Below are 21,360 nucleotides of genomic sequence, written 5' to 3'. Positions count from 1 at the left end.
ACGCGGCGTCCGCGGCGTCGACCACAGCCTGCCGCCGCCCGCGCTCGTCGTCTGCGACGAGGACCAGGAGGCCGAGGCCGCCTACTCCACGAGGCGACCATCAAGGAGAGCGAGGAGGAGGATCGCTAGAGAGAGGCGGACGAGGCGGCTTTCGAGGCTGCCATCAAGGAGAGCGAGGAGGAGGATCGCTAGAGAGAGGCGGACGAGGCGGCTTTCGAGGCTGCCATGGCGGAGGCCATGGCCCTCTTCACGGCGGGCGACTGCGTCGTGCCGCCGGTGGCCCCGCCGTCCCCGCTCAAAGCCGAGCCGGAGGAGCCGGCCTACATCGAGCGCTACTCCTGGACCGGAGTAGTCCGCGAGTGGGTCAGCGCTCTGCCGATCTGGCTCGGGACGACGGAGAAGCAGGAGGCGGCCTACCTCGACCACTGGCGCCGCGTTCGGCTTGCCGAGAACCGCCGGGAGGGCCAGCGCCTGCAGATGCTCGAGCGCGAGGCCGAAGAGGAGGCGCGCCAGGCCCAGGCAGCGGCGGCGCAGGCTGACATCACCGCCGTCTGGAACACAGCGTTCCCCTGGGCCGGCCCTGCGCCGACGTTGATCGACCTCACCGGTCCCGACGCAGACGCCGCCGCCGACGAGGACGCCTAGGGCAGCGCATCGTCTAGTTTTTTAGTATTTTAATTAATGTAATGTGGACTTTCACCGGCCTTCGTGGCCGGTTTTTATGTTTAATTAAATGCATGTATTTATTTTCAAAATGCTTGCAATACTTTTTTGAGCGCGCCGATGAATTGGGTCGGGCCAGCGTTGGGCGCTCGCGTCGATCCAAACACAGCGCCGGACGTTTGTGTCTGCCGGGCCGACCCAAACGGACAAAAGGTGAACAAAAGCGCCGTCCATTTGGGTCGGCCCGTTGGAGTTGCTCTAATTGCTGTCTCCATTCTGAATGTACAGTACCCGTACTAGCAGCAGGAACCACCATTATTGATTGTCCCGAGGTAAAACATTACTCTGTAAAATTAGTGGTGGCGACTCCTTTACTAGTACTACTATACCGAGAGAAGTGTACTACTTTGTTACACAAAATTTATAGCGATGGTGGCTCACTGTGTCAGCTACTCTACTCATGTTCACCTCTTTCTGATGCGACGTGGGACTTGTGCAAAAAGCACTTGAGTAGCAACAGGCGGGACCTTTGTGTTTACTCGGTTCTCGGTCCATTCGGGTATCCAAGGGCTAAAACCGAATACACCGGACTAAGTTTGGTTTTCATCGAATGCAAACCGAACGTACAACCGAGGTTCTCGGCTTCGGTGAATTCGGCTCCGGTGCCGGTTAGTTTGGTTCGGGACATCGGTTTTCGGGTTATATGCCCAGCCCTACCCGCCGCCACCGTCATCAGGGCCACGCGTCAGTGCCGAGCGCCCCTGGTAGCGGCGGAGACGAGGAAGAGGGAGGGGGAGAGCTCGGAGGCGGCGCTAGGGTTGCCCTCGAGTCGCCTCAGAGGAGATGAAAAGGAAGGGGGGAGGGGGGGGAGCTCATCAGTATTGATAGTTTATCTATATATTTCTGTGACATCAATTCTGACCCAAACGCGATAAAAGTTGTCGGAGAAGTCTTGCGACAGGGGCTCGGTGAACAGAACTTCCTCCACTTTAGCAGCAAGAGATGAGACTAGATGGGCGTACAAATCTAGTACATCATGGATTTGCGCCCATATCTCGATCGTGTCCATCTTGACGGTCGTTGGCTTTGTCACCTCATCATAAGGTTTGATGACCACCGCGTCTCCTAGGAACTGTCATGGGCCATCGTTCACGACTCTCTCCCAATCCCCAAGACATCAGAATTGGACTGTGTATACTGTATAGGTTATCTTCCAGCGGTCTGAACTTGACCTCTTGTAAATCCCAAGCAGATCTCATATTCTAGAGGAACCACGTCTGGCTATAGTTTTTTTTTAACTGTCTGGCTGTGCCTCACGTTTAGATGGCTTTACAATGTAGCAGCATGCCCTAGGGCGTTGCACTTCTTTCCCCGGCCCAGGGACGGCCCTGGCCGGGGCTCCTTTTCCCCATCGCCTCCTCTCCTGCCCCCGATGGCGATCTACACCACCGCAACCTCGCAAACCGCAGCCGCCCCGCGCCGAATACCAGTCGGACTGAGGGCGGGTTCGTGCCGGATTTGGATCGCGTCGATTTGACGCGCCGGTTCGCGTCCAATCCACGCGAGGCGCCAATATAAGCGGCATCCCTCTCCCCAAATTCCAAACCGAAACGCGAGCCCCTGGCCTGCCCTGTCCTCGTGCGGCGTTCCAGTTGAGAGCAATGGCGGGGCCCAGGAGCAGGAAGCGCGCGGCCGCGGAGGCCGCCGGCACGAGCAGGACGGCGGCGAGGCCGGTGAGGCGCGCCAGGGTGACGCCATAGCCCATGCCCGAGGCGGAGCACTTCGCCGAGAGGCGGAATCTGGTGAGCACCGAGCAGACTCGATGAAAGTCGCCGACGACTCTTCCGGTCTTCCCCGGATGCGTTTGCTAGGCCTGTAGCTCCGGTGTCTTCGAGTAGGGGAGCTCTGATTCTGCCGCGAGGCCTACATTGGTCGGGTCTCTCTCACAAGGAATTGGGGTGCGGTGCTGACTAGGAGTACTTGCCGATCAGTAGTTGCAGCCTGTTGGACTACAGCGCCTGCATTGTTGTATCAGATGGATCAGTAATTACTTGTCGATCAGTGATTTTGCTGCGAGGCTTACAGGGCATGTTTTTGCCAGCCCAATCACAGCATATTTTCCCACTCTAGGAACAGATATAGACGATCACTGCAGTGGCAGTTTTCTACACGCGCACTGGCCTGCAAGATATAATGTGCTAATGGTTTTGATAGAGCTGTCGGTCACAAGTTTCTTTGACCACACTACTATCGCTGACTCTGATAGCCGCTTTTTGATGCTCTGTTATAGTATGATTTAAAGTGTCTGGCCACTTCATGAGTATGCATAAATGCATTGTCCCTTGTTTACGATGTTGCTGTATCGCTTTTCGTTCATCCTGACTTATGGTGTGTTGCTGTGTTCAGGAGGATCTTTGGTTGTCGGCCTTCCCCATTGGAACCGAGGTCTGTGCACATACCTATCTACTGTTGCGCATTATTTTGACAACTATGCATTATGCACTTCTGCTTGCTCTTATTGATTGTCTATATCTGTTCCTACAGCGGGAAAACATTGACAAGATAAAGGAGTTCAACTGGAACTTTCAAAATCTAGAGGTATATATAGGACATGTAACGCTGCTGGGCTTCTAGTTGGTATTATTGCTTCTTTACCGCATGATTCATGGTTCATTGTTGGTGGGCAGAAAGCTCTAGAAGAAGGGGGAGAGCTGTATGGGAAGACAGTTTACTTATTTGCAAACACCGAACGTAAGTATGCTGTCCCTTGGGATACGTTGAAGTTTACATCTCTGATGCATTCTACATATCAGCTTTCGAAATATTTTTGTAACCGGCAATAGACTGGTGTCATTGAGGGCATTGTTTCTTGTTTGAATCATCTGGGGTAAATTTTGTTGTGAAGTTAATGATATAGCCAAGGAATCTGTTTGTGGTTTAGAAAGTTTCAGTAATGATGCCGTAGAGCTACTTTTGCGTGGTTTATTGGTGCTGAAATGTTTCCTCTACACAGCCACCAAGTAAATGATCCTTTGTTAGATCTTTTTAAAATTAAAATTACTCTGTTGTTTCCCTATATGATGAGAAATGTCAGGGTCGGTGGCTAGTACATTGGCACTTTGCAGTTGATTGGTATTTCTGGGGTTTATGTCTGCTAACATTGATTTGTTTCACCATTCACATCATAGATATACTGAATATTGAAAGTGGATGCGTTGCAGAAACAGAATCATCACTGTTATCTGTTTAATTTTTTCTTGGACTGTACTAGCATGTCGAATAGTTACCTCAAGCAATTTCTCTGATTGACTTATTTCTGTTGGTCTGCAGCTCAGCAATTGCATGTTAACGGCGAACAGAAGATAGTACTTGTTCGTACTGTAGTCGCTGTGGGTTCTCATTCCTTCCCTTGATTCGAACATTTATTCCATAGTTATGTTTACCATCTTGTCTTAACTTCTGTAGGCACTGATAAGAAATGCATTGCCTGAACAGGAAAATGTTTCTCCGATACACCATATCTTGAGTTACATCTTCTCATGGTTATGCTAGCCAACTATTTTTGTTTATCTCTTGCATTACAGAAAGATGCACACCTGTCTCACCATTTGTAGCCTTGTAGGCATAAACTACAAGAACTATTTTTTAAAATTACATATCTTTTTGCTAGCAATTCCCTTGTTCTTGCTGGTGATGTTACCACTGTGAACCTTTGTACCGCGGGACTAAAAACCTTTAGTAATCGTGATCCTGATAAGAACATTTACTAGTCTGTACCTCTATTATTCTGTAATAATGCCAGTCTCAAAGCATTCCTTCCTAGTATACCTCTTATGTAATGCGTAAGGAGTCAATAAGCCCCATATTCTTGCCACATTATTTACTCCAAAACATTTCACTGGTGCGAGTTACTGCCTCTAACCCATGCTCTGAAATGTTTTTCATATTCTGCTGAAAGTAGCTTGCAGTGGGAAATGTTTCTTGGCATATTTGTAGCTTATGATTGTTTCATCGACTGAGACTAGATATTTGCTATTTATTTCCTGATGCTGGATCTCATTTAGCTCTTGCAATTATGTGTGTGGTTCAGGTTGATTGTCCTTGCGCCCCGTCAGATAAAGTTGGTATAAATTCTGTCCAAAGGGCATATGAAGAAATACTACCAATGAGAGCAATGAAGATGTCCTGGGTGCCCTATGTTCCACTCGAGGACCGGTATGTCCATGCTATCTGTATGAGTCGCATTTGTTTATTTCTGCTTTGGCCTTTTGGGTGACTATATGTTCTTATATTTGTTTGCCCATCATCGCAATTTTGCAATGTTGTTCACTTCACTTTTTACTTGGTCTATAGGCTCAGCAGGATTGAGGGTTTGAAAACAAAAATATTCACTCTTCATTGCTCCCAGCGAAGGTCAGTTTTATTCACAGTATTCTCACTCCTCGCTTACAGTTGGTGCTTGAAGGCATACATTCATGTTGCTGTTATTTTTTAGTTTACGGGGGATGTTGTCATGCAGTAATATGTGGCGTGTAACTGTCTCGAACCTCGACTTTTTTTTGTGATTTGATACATTATCTTAAGTTTGTATTTATTACAGGTCTGCACTGAAGCATCTGAAAACTGAGCAAGTCAAGAAGTTTGACTACTGCATGCCATGTAAGCTGCATTAATTGGGATTATTTTTCGTAGGGTCATTGCGTTTGGATCTCCTTCTATCTAATAACTTTAGAGAGGCTCTATTTCTGTACCTATCTGTGATTTGGTCCAGCCTAGCATGTTAACTACACTATCTGAATTTGCGCATGAAGTTCTGTGAGGCTGCGACTACCTGTAGTTAAAGGGTTGCAATGCAACAGTATGTTATGGAGTTAGTAGCCCTTTCCTAATCGATTGCTGATTAAACTGAGTGATATTTGAGTTGCATGTTATGCTATGGGATTAGTAGCTCCTTCCTACTTAATTGCTGATTATACTGATTGGGAGTCAGGTTACATGTGACTGAGTTGATTGCTTGATTTGCTCTTGTTGGATGCCCATATTGCATTAACAAAACTATAAATTGCATACATTTGTACTCCCTCCGTCCGGAAATACTTGTCATCAAAATGAATAAAAAGGGATGTATCTAGACGTATTTTAGTTCTAGATACATCATTTTTTATCCATTTTGATGACAAGTATTTTTGGACGGAGGGAGTACTCTTATAGGTATCTAATAACATTTTAAGATTAACGCTTGCTTATTCTCTGTCTCAATCAAGACTTCTCTTGCAAAAAATGGTCTTTCTTTCCAATTGTGTATTGCATATGCGCATTGGTTTGATCTTTGATGGTCTTTGTACATTCAATCCAAATTTGTCACCACATGCCAAAGCTCAAGGTTCAGATTATCACACAAATAACCTCAGCTCAACACATCCACCTAAACAATTAAACAGCAGACCGTGGGATTTAAAAAAAAAATACATGCACACATCCTCACGTTGTTCGACGGGTAGATTAGATGGTTTGAGTTAGATACGTTATATTTGAAGTGTTTGATAATATGGTTTTCTGCAGATTATATGCCGCTTATTTCTCCTGAAGAGGACCAAGATACAACTGTCGATATCATATATCCTCTAGAACGCTCGGTAAGCTTCTTTTAGTAGGTCCATTGTTATGCGGCCTAATAGTTATGAACTTCTGTTGCATCTCTTATATATACTTTCTTAAAGTAAGCAGTTCACTATATTTCATCTAGGAGTCATAATTACTAAATTAATAAATCTCGCAAGAGAACATTTTGGTTTTTGTCGCCGCAATCTGCATCTAAACTTAATCCACATGAGCTACCTTTTTGGGCTTATATGGGAATAAACAAAGTTGGGTTAGCAGATAACTCGAAGTGGTGAAAGGTGTGACCCCCTGCTAGGGGTGCAGAGCGGCGCCCGACCTGACGACCCGTCCCGCATCCAGCTTTGCAGAATCTCATCCCTTCATTACGAGAGTTTAGAGCTGTCAGTTTATTTTGAACTGACTTACCATGTTATGCGGGACCAGCAGGACCCGCATCTGCATCCCTACCCCCTGCTACGAAATCTCACCCCAAGTTCCACTTAGTAATATTGTACACAGGATTTTTGATTGCAAATAGCTGTTAATTGTTGTTATCATAAACTTTTTTGATTTCTGTTGCAGATAGTTTGCCCGTTTGACTGGGAAATGGATAATTATGAGGTGTGTGTATATTTGGTTTTTACTGTGATGGCGCACTATCCTTTGAAGAACATCTGTGTCCAATCATTGTGTTGCAATGCAGGAGTTTACTGACGACCTAGTTAAAGCTGAGGAATTGCCAGAGGATGAGAGAGAAAAATTTAAGGTGCACATTGCAGTGATTTATGTGCTTGGTCTATTATAAAGGATACTTAGCATAGCCTATGATCAATTAATCATTGCCTCGATAAGTTTTCTTCTTCCTAACTTTACTGCCTCATTTCGTCAATAGGAATTCGTAAAGGAGAAGGTTAGAGAAAGGAAGCGCGAGCTGAAACAGGTTCACAACTAACCAAGATGTTATTTATTTTCGCCCGAGATTTTAGTGTATCCTAATACTATGCTGCTGCGAAACTTCTGCAGGCCAAAGAAGCCAGAAAAGAAGCTATTGATAACATGGACCCTGAGAAAAAGAAGGCGTTTGAAAACATCAAATTTTACAAATTTTATCCTGTAAATGCCCTGGACGCTCCTGATTTAAGCATACAAAAGGTACGCATAAATGCTACTCGGTATTCTAGACTGGACCATAAGAGCTTGTGCTGGATTTGATTATGTATCTATAATTGTGTTTTGCAGGCAGATTACATCAATAGATATTATATGAAGGCGCACAAACAGAGTTGAAGACCAAAAGATCTATCCTCACATTTCGTGTGGGCATTACAAATTAAGTTGGCTTGAAGAGCCAGTAAAGAATTTGAATGGCAGGGGAGATTATCTTACTCAATATATTCAGATGCAGTTCCTTGTTGAACCATGGATCGGATGAATTGTGGCACCCGAAGTGTATTTGTCCTACAGTTACACTCAAGACAGACTCCTGCCAAGCCTTAAGAGCATCTTACTTGTGCATTCTTTTTCATTGCGCACATTGTAAATCCTACTAGTTACGGTAAAGGATTGGCTTAGAAATGAGCTCTATGTGAATCTTTGAGTCCTCAGATTTTGCAACGTTGTAGCAATAGCTCTATTTGATTCCGTATGGTTTGCTGCTGTGTTGTTAACACGTTTGTAGCAATCTCAACTAGGTGAATTATTTGGATGCCCATTGCCTGGAACATTTTTATGTATGAATCCCACTATGGCACTCGCTCCCTGGGTGACACCGCAGCGATACCTAGCGCCACCGCAAAACCAAGCCGGAGCGCGAAGGCCGCTTCTCAGCATTGCTTCTGCATGTTTAGAGAAGAGAAGAGACCAGTCGGTATGGCTACTGGTACAAGCAGCTGCGCTCGTACCGTTCTGGAACTTTGGATGCACTCCTTCAACATCATATAAAAAAGAAATGAGTCCCACTTTGATACAACGGCACCGATGTTAGCTATGTTTGTAGCGCGAAAAAATAGACTTGTACGTTGTAACCGAGTACTGCTAGCCACTAGAGACAACGGCTGCTAACGACTGATCCAAGTGCAAATAATTTATAAATCTACTACCACTATAAAAGAAAGAGAGAGCGAAGAACCAGATCATCCTATTCATCGAAACCTGCAATCTGATACATCCCTCCAGCATATTAAACGCGTTTTACGCTTTAATTACCCCATTACCGCCGCCGCTCTCCCATCGCGTGCGCATACTCCCCACCTCGAGCGAACAGTTAAAAAAAGAGGAACACGGCCACCATCCACGCACGCGCACCTCGAGCGAACAGTTCACCAAAAAAGAAACACGGCCACCATCCACCCACGCGCCGCCGCCAGCGCTCCTTTGCCGCCCCTCTGTCGTCGCCGCCGTCCGGAATAGCCCATCCTCGTCGGCGCCCGCAACAGCAGCAGAGGGCCCTGGCGTTCCTTCGTCCTCGTCGTCGTCTGCAAATCCCGCACGGCCCCTGCCCACCCCGACCATCCTCGCACGCTGCCTGGGCGACTTGGCGGGCCGGCGGACCGGTGGACCTCCGCCTCCACGCGCCGAACGACCTCCGCCCGACCACCTCTTTCCCGACGTGTCGGCTGACTGGCGACCGCCTTCTCTACGCGCCGGCGGACCCCTGCCTCGACTTGTGCCGCCTCTACCTGTTTCCCGACGTGACGGCGGAATGACGGACCTCCGGCTCGACGCGTCGGCGGACCTCTGCCTCCCCAACCAGCTGAGCGAGCCTCCCTTTGGTTTTTTCTGGTATGGATTCCTTCCCCTCTCTGCGTGTGTCTACCACTGTGTGCGTCCGTGCTCTGTGTGGGTGTTCTGCTTGTGAGTGTTCTGTGTCTGGATCGCTGGCATGTGTGTGCTCCGTTACTGAATGACAAATTTCTGAATTTTTGCGATGAACAATATTCACGTTCTTTCAGGCAGCTCGCCGGCATCCATAATGGTCTGCCATTTTAGAATTAATCAAGATTACCTTTCAGGCTTCTTCCGTTTCCTAGCTAATTCCCTCCTTGTAGGCCCTGTTGTGGTTTGAAATTGGACGTATACACCTGATCCTGCTTTTTCTACACCACCAACTTTACTGTTGATTAGAACTTAACTTCAGGATAAAAGCATGTATAACATGGAATGAGAGGAAGAGGGCTCTCAACTACGCATGTTGATTATACTGTTTAGTGTTAGCTCCATCAATACTGATACAGATAGGATTTCCTGTTGTAGATAGGTAAATATTTTGCAACTAATGTAATCTGGTAAATAAGCTAAAGTATTATGATAATGCCACCTTACTGCTATCTCAAAATATGATGCGATTATTCAGTATCCATTGCCGGATATAGTCAGACATAGGCATCAAATCAAGTCCCCCTTAAATCATTTAACTGCACATCACAAGTATCAGCCTCCAACTGCCACCAATATGGCAAGAAACAAGGCATGCTGATCTAATAATCATCTTTATAAATATTTTTAACCTAACAAGTGAGTTGATGATCAGGAAATCATGCTTAACTATCAATAGGTGATCTCATTTCTTGGTTCAGTGAAGTGATTATGTGGAGCTTGTGAGGAAAAAAGATAGGACAAGAAGCCTAGGAGGTTGTCTACAGCCACTGCCCTGGTATGTGACCTGCTTGCATCTTTTCCTGATTACCTCACAACTGCAATTGTCTAAGTTTTATATTATCCATCATTTTATCAGTTTATTTCATGAGTTTGTTTTCTCGAATTACATGTATGCATTGATGACCTGAAATCTTAATATATATTTGTTTGACAGTGAGTGCTGTTGAACATGTAAGTATAGTCGGGAGAGTCATGTACTCGCTCGATGCCATAGCTCACCCACCCCGAGTTGTGCCACCCTCTTCTAGCCGGAGGTGCCGCCGTCGCCGCTGTCGAGGACATCTTAATATTAAACAATAAGTATTATATTCATCAAGAGAGTTTCCTCGCTATGTGGTGTTCACATTTGTTCTCTCCAAGATCATGTAGCGGTGTGATTATTTTTTGCAGTTTCCCTAATTACCCTTTTCTCTTATTCTAGCTTCTATATTGTTGTGTTCACAACACTGGAGGGATCTTACTGAAGGAAGATTTAATAATAGGTAGAGTTTTTGTACTTACTGATTATATATATTGACATATGACCATAACTGAACAATGTTGAGTTTTATCTTCTAAATTAGCATGGATTTTTTTCTGCTAAAAACATTTTCCTATGATATTTTGCAATTTCCATGTTTCGATTGAGCTTGTTATGATTTATCGGTAAGTCCTCTCTCAGCTTTTAGATTTGTGCTTAGATTGTTGTATATAAGCCAAAATGAATCTATGATAAGGGAAATAATCTGACTAAGCTTACTGTATGAATGAAACTGAAGAGTGAAGTGATATTTCTTTCTACCATTGCGTAGCTTTACCATCACCGATCCAGGTTAAGTGTATAATTTGTTTTTCTATGCATTATTCGGATACAGAGGATTCAAGCTGTAAAAAATATGCAGTGGATTCAAGGTTATGCAGAACATTATCGCAAGCTAGCATTTCCTGTGAAAAGAAGACAATTATCTAGAACATGATTAATTTGTAGAAAAAATGCTGATAGGTAAATCTAGATGACCAGCCGACAGAAACTTTACCAGGTTGTTTATTTGTATGAGTTACAATCTATGTTTCTCATTTGATGTTATAGAAAATGTTCTGATGGACTCACTGTTTTTGCTATCTTGGCCTATGTGTTCATCGCAAGTTGTTAGATTTGTCTATAGGGTTTACCATGTGCATTCATTTTGATCACTTTCATCAAATTGCCTTTCTACCATTCAAATTCTTAACAATGTGAATTTTCTTCATGCTGATGGATTGGCCAACTTGTTTTCTGCATCTATGCGATTGCCGATGGAGCAAACAAATTTTTGCTACACTATGAAGTTTCTTTATCTGGGACGTTGAGAAGATGTGAGATTGCATTGTCTTCTTGTTATTAGGGAGACATGGACTTCCCGACAGTTCGAACTTAGGGTTTCAATTTTGTAGTCCAAATATGATCTCCTGACCAGACTGGAATAAGCCTTTTTGTTTTGTTTTCATTTTCGCAGCCCCAAGAGAAGTGCAGAAATGGGTGTTGTGTTCCATGAACACTTGAAATAATTCAGTTCTGGTTTCTATCAATATATTGTTTGTACTGCATATATATTATTTTTAGCTACGCAATTTCCTTCGACAGGCAAAGACTTGTCTATTATTATCTTTTGTATTTGATGGAATGTTGTAACGAGACAAAACCTTCGAGGCAAGAAACAGGGAACAACAAGCTTGATAGTATTGTACATTTTTTTTATCACTGGAAATTTATGTGTACTCATTATATAGCTGGAAAACTGAATGAAAATTAATATGTGCAACATTATTTTTGCATTAATCAATACGTGCATTTGCACGTACACGATTACTAGTTAACACTAACGGCACATTCACTGTAGCAGCATTCCTTGCTGCACCGTACAGAATTTTGAATTGTTTGCAAACATTTTGGAAAACATGACCAGGTTTTTGAAAAACAAATCCGAATAAAATTTGAAATTTCTATACATTTTTTTGAAAAACCTGAACATTATTGGAAAGTTCCAACATTTTTCAATAACTGAAAACCATATCATTTTCCAATATAACAAACATTTTCTTGAAAATGTAAACATTTCAAAATTTCCTCAATTTTCTTTGAGTTTACGGAAAATTTTAAAAACATGCACAATTTTTAATTTGTGATTTTTTTGAAAACGAGAACATTTTTTGAAATTCCCCGCACATTTATGAAATTTTCGAACAAATTTTCAAACAAAAATGTTTTTTGAATTTGTGCACAAATTTAGTAAACAAGAATATTATTAAAATTCCCAAACATTTTTCAAACTTCGGCAAACATCCTTGAAATTTATGAGCAAACTTTGAACTTGAATAATTTTTAATTTGTGAACAAATTTGGAAAACAAGAACATTTTTTGCAATATCTGAGCATTTTTTTTGTGAGCATTTTTTATTTCCGAATATTTCTATATAAGTGACAGTTTTAACATATTGCAAGAAAAATTGAAAATGGGAACATTTCTTAAATTTGGGACAAATATTTGAAAATGCAATATTTTTAAAATGTATGTACATTTTTTAAAAGGATTAAAATTGAAGAAAAGGAAAAGGAAAAAATAATTAAAAAAGGGGAAGCAGAAACGAAAAAAATGAAAACAAATATAGCAGAAAAGAAACTACATAGAAAAAACCGATAAAGGTTTCCAAAACCGGTTGGCTGCACTGTGAAAAGCTGAAAGTTGGCTGGCCCTTGTATCGTCACTCACATCGAGGTCTATGCAAATCCCCGACAGTCTGCCCAGCGAGAGGCAAAGACGGCTTCACGCACAGGAGGCCGCCCGTCTAGGCCGTTCCCACCATTATTTTTCTTTTTTTTGTATGTTTTTTTGTTTCTTTTTCATTTTTTTCATTTTCCCTTTTCGTTTCTCTTTTTTTCCCAAAAAAGTCGCACTTTTATAAATTTGTTCCAAGTTTCAAAAAAAATCTTTGTGCTTTTAATTTTGTTCATTAAACACAAATATTCGTAACTTGCATACGGTATCGAAATCGTTAAAACTAGGCATGAATGCCTACCATAATGCCCACTTGCTTGCAAAAATTGGGATCATTTTAAGAATGAAAAAAATTAGACCGTATTCAACGAAGGATGTCCAAGTGGCTAGAAGGCTCCGTCTGAGAGCACATTGTTTTTTGACATCCTTTAAAATGACTCCAGATTTTTTTTTGCATGCCCTTGTATGAACAATTAAAAAACCATGTTAGGATTTTTGGCAAGTTTTGCATTTTCTGAAGTTTTCTTGGTTAAAAAAGGCTGATAAATGGCTACACATGCCGCAACATGCATATGGTGTCTGAAGTCGTTCAAACCTGGCATTGATGCCTATCATCGGCATTATCACCTGCTTACAAAAGTTGGGATCATTTAAAGGATGTCCAAAAATACACCATGTTCAATTAAGAGTGTTCGGGGTATGCCAGAAGGGTCTGTTTGAAAGAACATTGTTTTCAAATATGTCAAATGGCCCCAATTTTTTTTCACTACCTTGTATGACCGACTCAAGGCACCATGCCAAGTTGTTTGAATTTTTGACAAGTTTTGCATTTTCTAAAGTTTTTCCAGTGAAAAAGGCAAATACATGGTTGGACGTGTTGCAATGTGCGTATGGTGTCAGAAGTCATTCAAACTAGGCATGGATGCCTAACATGGACATATCCACATGCTTGCAAAAATTGGGGTCCGTTTTGAGATTTTCGAAAAAAATACTATGTTCAACCGAGAGTGTTCGGGTAGACGAGAAGGGTTTGTTTGGGAGTACCTCGTTTCTCGACATCCCTTAAATAGCCTCGATTTTTTTCATGGCCTTGTATGACCAATTTGAGGCACCATGCCAAAATTGTTTGGGTCTTCGACATGTTCTGCATTTTCTAAATTTTCTTGGTGAAAAAGGACGATAAATGGTCGGATGTGTCGCAACGTGCATACTGTGTCGGAAGTTGTTCAAACCTGACAGACGTATACCATGGACATGTCCACATTCTTGAAAAATTTGAGGTCATTTCATGAATGTCTATAGATCATATTCAACGAAGGGTGTTCAGTAGGTGAGAAGGGTCTGTCTAAGAGCACATTGTTCTTGACATTCTTTAAATGAACCCAATTTTTCCATGTTCAGGTATGACCAATTCAAGGCACCATGTCAAATTATTTGGTTTTTGACACTTCTTGCATTTTTTGAAGTTTTCTCGGTCCAAAAGGCGAATAAATGGTCGGACGTGTTGCACCTTGCCATATGGTGTCAAAAATCTATCAAACCTGACAAGGATGTCTACCATTGGCATACCCACCTGTTTGCAAAAGTTGGGTCATTTGAAGGATGTCCAAACATAGACCATGTTGAACAGAAGGTGTTCGAGTAGGACAGAATGCTTCGTCTAAGAGCACGTTGTTTTCAGACATCCTTGAAATGGTCCCGATTTTCATGACCTTGTATGACCAATTTAAGGCACCATCAAAAAGTTGTCTGGGTTTGCACAACAAGTTTTGCATTTTTGGAGTTCTTAAGGTGAAAAAGGCCAAAAAACGGCCGGATGTGTTGCAACATGCAAACGGTGCCATAATCTGTTCAAAACTGACATGAATGCCTAACATGAGCATGCCCACCTCTTGCAAAAGTTGGAGTTAATCCATAGTTTAGAAAAACATCAGTTGAGGAGTGTGGCAGACAAGGCCAGATGGGTGCCTCCGTGAGCATGTATTTTTTTCCTAATTTGCATGCTTCGGGTTTTACAATTTTTCTCATTATCAATGAACATTTACTTATGTCCTAACCATTTCTTGAAATTTATTAACAATTTTGGAATTACAAATTGTGTATGAAAATTTACAATTTTGAACACTTTTTAAAAAATTCCTAACAATAGATAAATTATTTTAACACAAATTGAAACCACATAATTTTTTAAAACAGTATAATTTTTTATGAAACACAAATATTTCTTAAATTTATGAATATAAAATTTTATAACGGGAACATTTTTTGAAATTCTAGAATGTTTTTTAAAATTGTAAACAATATTTGAAAATAAGAACATTTTTGGGTATTCCAAATAATATTTCAAGTTTATAAACATGTTTCCAAAGGAATAATAAATTTCAAAAAGAATAAAAATGAATTAAGAAAAAAAGAAAATAAAAATGAAAAACTAGAAAAAAACACTTGGACCTTGGCTCAAGTATGATGGCAACCCTCCCGTCGGGCGCGTGTTGGGCCGGCCCAAGTACTCACAGATTTGAAAAAGAATCATCAATTTTGATTTGTTTTGTAGATTTTGTAAGAAAGTTAAAAAGTTACAAAAAAAGTTCTAGAAGTTGAAAAAGATTCGGAAATTTCAGAAAAATTAACGAAGTCAATTTTTTCTTTTAAAAAGTCACGCATATGATAAAAACAAAAAAGGAAAAAAGAAAAAGAAATAAGAATAAAAGGGAACAAAACCCGGTTTAAAAAATATATAAAACAAAAAACCCCGGAAAAACCAATGGGAATCTGGCTCTCATTTGGCCTCAAGTTGATTGCACCTTGCTACTCATCACGAACTTGATGTGGCCGAGCTAGCACCCTTGCCCATGATCCCGAAGACCTGGGTTCGATCCTTGGGTACCTTTTTCCTTTAATTTGTTCTATTCCAAATGGGCCGGCCCATTACTGCAGGCGAAGGTTTCGATCATCCTACCCTTTATTATGAAAGAGTATAGAAAGATCTTTACCATTGATGTGTTTATAGGGGTTGTGCTGAAGAAAAAGTGAAAAGGAATTTGCAGGTCGCAGACGCAGAGTCGGTTAAGAGGATTGGTACGGCCTACGAGCACACCCGCTTGTACTAATGCCGTGTTGCATCCTGGATGCCCGTGAAACCCCTGGGGAGGCTATCTCTTGTTCTTTGTCAATCTATAATCTTCACTGGATGGATATAAGTTCACCTAGAGAGAGGGAAAACACTCGAGTCCATGGCACGATCTTGGAACAAACGCCAAACATGTTCTCAAGAGGAAGATTGTCTGATCAATGGTACAAGTTTGTCGCACGGCACAAGCCCCTCTATGTTGAAGACGTCGAGCTTGGTTATGCCACACCAGACATGCGCACCAAAGGGGTGAAGAGTGACCGATTGTGGTGGGATCAAGAAGGAGATACATCTGAGGAAAAGTATGATTCGGGAGATGGAAGAGGAATAGGAACCAAGGAAGCTAAGGCATTGTACAATGCTAGGTGTTTAAGGAGGTGCTTAGAAAAATAAATCGAGTTTTTCTGAAGCACTGATGCCTATTTTTACAGGAGAGACGCCTAATTAAGCGTCAATCCTGTATAAATAAGCACCGGTGCTTAAGGAAAGCCTGATTTGTTTCGCTAAGCACTTTCCCTAAGCACCTTGCATTGTACAAGGCCTAAGAGCATCTACAGCAGACCCCTTAAGAGTTGACCCTTAATAACGTGTATAAGGGGCACTGTAAACCATTTTTATGGTGCGAAATTGCCTCGGCAGAGCAGACCCGTAAATAAAATTGTATCTCACTGTAGCTCATTTTTTTCTTTTATTTCCTTCTTCCTCCCTGCCGGCAGAGCTCGTCTCAGGCCACGGCGTGCCTCACCCTCGAACCCCGGCGCCACCCGCCTCGCCCCCGCCTTGCCCCGGCGCCACCCGCCCCGACCGCACGCTCCCTAGCGTGCCTTCCCGTCCCTGACTGACCCCGGCACCGCCCGCTGCCGCGCGCGAGCTCCCCGCCGCTACGTGCGACCCCCCCCCCCCCCGCCCTTCTCCGGCGCCGCCCCGCCCCGATTCGGGCCGCTGGTGGCTTGCTCCGCCCTGCCCGTGGACGGCCTTGCCTCAGCAGTGGAGGTCGAGCCGGCTGCAATTCGGACCGGCGGCGGCTTCTTCCGACATGCGGTGACGGATTCCGGTGAGTTCCGGGTAGATTCTGGCTAGTCCGGCGGCGGCTCGTCTACTCCGATGAGGTTTGACTGGTTTACGGGCTGAACTATATACTACCTCCGAAACTGTACATATAAGGTTCTCACGGATGGATTTTCAGTGCCCTTTAAAAAGTTTAAGGGCCGAATGAGTTTTACGGGATTTGCTAGGGCCGTTTTTTCGATCAAAACTATAAACACCTCATTTTTATGGGTTTGACCATTTTAAGGGGTCTGCTAGAGATGCTTTAAAGGGGGAGAAGAACTGGAGACACTAAAGACATCAGCTCTAGTGTCCTTGCACCTATGAAGTCAGTCTAGTGCTTTGGGGTGGAAAGCAAGATGCTCTAAGGTCTACTGAACAGAGCCGAGTGTCCCCCGCTCGGGCAGGTGCAAGGCCCCCGCGTCGCCCCCCGCTCGGGCGACTCGGGTGGCTCCCCAACCCTAGCCACCGCCGGGGCCTAGCCCATCTTCCCCCCTCCCCCGCCGCCGCCGGAGGACGCCGCCGGCTTGCGCCCGGAGGCCGACGGCGGTGGCAGGGGCTCTTCCTCCCTCCCGTGTCTCAGGGGTGGCGGGGCCCCAACATGCGTGGAGGTGCGGCCGATCTAGAAGCGATGGCGTTGGCTTCGACGGCGGCGGCGGTCGGCCCTGCCTCAGACCACGGGCGGTGGCTACGGCGGCTGGCCTGGATCGGGCGGCGGCGCGATGCGGTCTTCGGCGGCGTGTCATCTGGCTTTAGATCGGCGGCGGTGTCGAGGGCTTGGTGGACAGTGGTGGTGGCCGGCCAGAAGCTTGATGATCGGATCTCGAGATCCATCATCTAGTCCCGGCTGCGAGTTGGGGAGACATGGTTGCCGATGAAAACCGAGCCGACGACAAGCGATGGCGGCGTTCTACGCCGTTACCTTGATGAAGGCATCGTCGTGTAACTACTGTCGACCCACTCGTGCTGCTCCGGGGGAAACCCTAGGATCTGGTGTTCCAGATCGGACGATGGCGGCACTGCGGTGTCGTTTCTCTCTTGGGAGCATCGTTTGTGGAGCAGTGCTGGAAGTCAGAGGCAGGAGGTGGAGCGGCTTCGTCTTGCACGGAGCTTCGGTGGAGATGTCAAGTCATGCCTGACCGACAGATGCTACGCTTTGTCATGCCTGGTCGGCAGGTGCTATGCACGACAGATCTTTCAAGGACTTCAAGCTGTGTCGGCTGGTGGTACTTGGCAGCATGGCGCTGAGGTGTATCAGTGGCGACCGCGACGTGCTCAGCTGTTTGCGCGTAGGGAGGAGGTGCCGTTGGGCGCCGTGGTGGCATCGACGATAGCTAGACCGAGCAAGGTTGATGCATCAGTACAGTTCTGAAGATGGAGCGGTGACAGTTGACGGCGGAGGCCTCTGAGAGCACGCCGGATCCAGTGTGTGCCCCAGACCCGACAAATGGCTAGGTTGGGGTTTCAGGTCTTAGATGTTAGGCTTGGTTGCGATGTCTGTTTGGTATTAGGCCCAGGCTATCTGCGCCTTTTCATCAACTAGATAGGTGTTGCGAAAGTTTGTTGCTTAGACGGCGGTTTTAGTCTTACTGTTGTATGATTTTATAAAGTTTTGTAAGAATAATTAATAAAGTGGCCGTATGCGTCATCCAGATACAGAGACCGGGGGTCATCCTCCTTTTCTAAAAAAATTAGACTATCGCTTGGAGTCAAGGAAAAACTCCTGAATCGAATTGGCATGATTAAGATACAACACCGTCTGAGGGATGCTAAAAACGTGGTACACAAGATTGCTAGATTTCTTATCATTCAAACTCTCTATTTTCCGGGACTGCAAAGTTATTTTCCTTGTGCAATAGAGTGCGTCAAGTGGCATTCCCGTGAATAAAAAAACACGTATATTTGACAAAGCATGGAGAATCACTTCTCAGGTATTTAAATCACGTCATTATAGTAGGATAGAATACAAGCAATACCAATACTATAAGGTGGATGGGGCGACGTACGCTACGTACATACAGGAAATCCGCGTTCCGTGACTACACCGTCTACGTTGATAATATGCAATATATTTCATGTATAACATCAGGAAACCAAATTAGGAACGATGTCATAGACGTCCACTCCATCTGCTTCATTATCACGATCAATGCTCCGGCCGGCTAGCGGCTAGGCGCTGTCCTGCAGCGCCTGGAGCAGCGCCGAGCGGATGCCGTCGGCGTCCTCCACCGAGGCTGGCACGTCCACGAGGACGTCCTGCATGGTCACGCCTTGGACGCGGCTAAGGCATCCATGCTGCACCTGCAGGTCCAGCGACTGGAGCGCGCCCATCAGCCGCGCCGGAGCGTGGCTGGCCGCGGCGGTCATACCACCGCGGCCGCGTCACGTCCCATCATCCGCACCTCCACCGTTTCATCCACCTGCAGGAACTTGGAAGCCGGACCACCGCGAGAAGCGGCCGTTGGGCTTTCCTCCAATGCCTTGTTGGTCTCCTCCTCGAGGGACGCTACGCGGGAGCGCAGCTCCGCGATGTAGGTGGCGGCGTCAGCCAGGAGTGATGCCTTGTCCATACGGGACACGTTGGGGACGACAGCGCGGAGGTCGCAAAATCGACGGTTCAGTTTGTCGCGGCGCTGCCGCTCGGCCTGCACATGGCCGACGCTGTGGCGACCGTCAGAGCGTGGCCCGGGTTTCCGGCCTCGCCGCTTCGCATGGCACTGCGGATTTGCAAGCAGGAGGCTCGGCGGCGGTAGCTCGGAGAGCTGAGGGCTACGGGGGAGCGTGCTCCCCATAGGCCACAGCTCCCCGTCCACGTTCTTGGACATCATGCCGTCGTGGAACAGCCATTGTTCGGGAAGATCCTGGGACACGAACTCGAGTACCTGATGGCCCACGGTGCAAAATTGGGAGGACGACGTGGGTGGAAGGAAAGAGGAAGGCGGACAGAGTAGATCGTCCATGGAAGGCACCTCGATATCGCTCCTCTGTCGCCTCGAAATGACAAGCAGAGATGCTCTATGTACTATGATCGTATGGTAAGTTCGGGTATGCTTTTATACTGGCGGGTGGTGTGGCACGTTTTCCGGTTATAACCTCGCTGAACCAATTAATTATATGTTCAAGCAGCGGCCTAGGTTGTAAGTAGGGTGTTGTAATCTTGGAAACGATAGTTGATATGAAAAATATGGCGACAGAAAGAGATGCATTAGTAAGGTCTCTTACAGTGGTTAGTACCCTGTAGCAGTATCATATTGCATGATATCACATCACTTTCGTTACTAGTACATTTCCATTGCATTGTATCATAACCTAGTATACTGTGGTGCAACCTTGTTTAGACTAGTCTAATAGAGTATCACCACGGAAAAAAACCTTGTTTAGACTATTTAGATATGCCATCTTTAATTGTGTAGTGCCATATCGTATGAACCAAAAAGAAAAACAATGGTTAGCAGACTATAGCCGACAGCGCAGTATAGCCGACAGAAAAAGATGGATTAGTAAGGTCTCTTACAGTGGTTAGCACACTATAGCAGTATCAGAGACATGACTTTCAACACCCGGGTGCCCCCTACACACTCCCACCGCTATGAATTTTTTTTTCAAGAAATTTGAAAACAAAATCAAAAAAATCTGAAACTTTGGAACATCAAACATGATCAAACATTTGACGTTCTTGCAAAGTTTCAGCCTCAAATAAAATTTGAGGATCCCTAACCTAAAAAAACAAAATCAGTGTTCAAAATTTATGTGCAGTTTGGAGCAGTAAATTTTTTTGGCGAGTCCTCCTCGAATGTTATTTCTGCCTGAAAATTTGAAAGAACATCAAAAGTTTGATCCTTTTTTATTGCCCAAATTTTCAGATTTTTTGTAATTTACTGTTCATGAGGGTGTAGTGACACCCGGGAGCTGTCACACCTTTCTCAAGTATGATACTGCATGATATCTCTTTGGTTACTAGTAGTACATTTCCATTGCATTGTATCATAACCTAATACTGTAGCGCAACCTTGTTTATTCATTTGTAGAATCAGTTGTGTTCACAATCAATTTGCTATTAAATTCCTCGTTTGTGCTGATACTCTGTCAGACTAGTCAGTCGTGTTCACAATCAATTTGCTATTAAATTCCTCGTTCGTTCTCTATGGCACACTATCAGAATAGTCATAGTAGGTGTACTGTTCTCCTTTCGTTCAGTGAAGAATGTAGTTTAACTATAAAATTTGTCTATAAAGTAATGTACTTTCTATCTTCTCGATGCACTTTAAAGTACAAAAAATGATTTTTTCTTATCACACGGTAATCAAGACCAATAACATTTTACACATGGTCTTCTTAATTTCTATATGCACTTAGCTCCTTGGATGTTGGCTTATTAAAGAGGAGAGAGATGGTGGCTTGCATCTCCTCAGCTTTTTTTTACTTCACTCCATAATTTGTCCTAAAATTTCTACAAGTACACTTTTCACCGAATGGAGGGAGTACATATGTAGTAACATGCATCCTCATCCAATGACAACTAGGCAT

At 44.4% G+C, this 21,360-nt stretch overlaps 1 protein-coding gene, 1 long non-coding RNA gene and 1 pseudogene across 3 annotated transcripts; 2 read left to right on the top strand and 1 right to left on the bottom strand.

The window, feature by feature from the left end:
* Positions 1-2,013: 2,013 nt before the first annotated feature.
* LOC123065864 (protein HEAT INTOLERANT 4) lies at positions 2,014-7,931 on the top strand. 2 transcript variants are annotated; one of them, XM_044489076.1, is made up of 14 exons: positions 2,014-2,465; positions 3,070-3,108; positions 3,208-3,261; positions 3,351-3,414; positions 3,999-4,052; positions 4,754-4,878; positions 5,017-5,076; positions 5,264-5,322; positions 6,226-6,299; positions 6,847-6,885; positions 6,968-7,030; positions 7,157-7,204; positions 7,288-7,416; positions 7,504-7,931. In XM_044489076.1, the coding sequence occupies exons 4-14, from the start codon at positions 3,379-3,381 to the stop codon at positions 7,549-7,551; spliced, it is 735 nt and encodes a 244-aa protein (XP_044345011.1). In that variant the 5' UTR covers positions 2,014-2,465; positions 3,070-3,108; positions 3,208-3,261; positions 3,351-3,378; the 3' UTR covers positions 7,552-7,931. The 2 variants fall into 2 exon arrangements, with proteins under 2 accessions (XP_044345011.1, XP_044345005.1); XM_044489070.1 differs by having other exon boundaries at positions 3,994-4,052.
* A 633-nt stretch (positions 7,932-8,564) lies between these two features.
* LOC123065859 (uncharacterized) lies at positions 8,565-10,771 on the top strand. Its single transcript, XR_006431155.1, has 3 exons — positions 8,565-9,045; positions 9,840-9,916; positions 10,076-10,771. It is a non-coding gene; the product is annotated as an uncharacterized lncRNA (long non-coding RNA).
* An 8,231-nt stretch (positions 10,772-19,002) lies between these two features.
* Positions 19,003-19,793, bottom strand: LOC123180444 (transcription factor bHLH14-like; annotated as a pseudogene).
* Between the last annotated feature and the right edge of the window lie 1,567 nt (positions 19,794-21,360).

The sequence above is a fragment of the Triticum aestivum genome, chromosome 1A (assembly GCF_018294505.1).
Source record: "Triticum aestivum cultivar Chinese Spring chromosome 1A, IWGSC CS RefSeq v2.1, whole genome shotgun sequence".
In the NCBI taxonomy this organism is placed as follows: Eukaryota; Viridiplantae; Streptophyta; class Magnoliopsida; order Poales; family Poaceae; genus Triticum; species Triticum aestivum.
This window is presented reverse-complemented; position numbering and strand designations above follow the sequence as displayed.

Excerpts from the sequence above, each read along its gene's own strand:
- LOC123065864 (XM_044489070.1), top strand. The coding sequence starts at position 2,427 with ATGCCCGAGGCGGAGCACTTCGCCGAGAGGCGGAATCTG. Across the intron at positions 2,466-3,069 it reads TCGCCGAGAGGCGGAATCTG|GAGGATCTTTGGTTGTCGGC; the intron begins GTGAGCACCGAG and ends TGCTGTGTTCAG. Across the intron at positions 5,323-6,225 it reads GTTTGACTACTGCATGCCAT|ATTATATGCCGCTTATTTCT; the intron begins GTAAGCTGCATT and ends GGTTTTCTGCAG.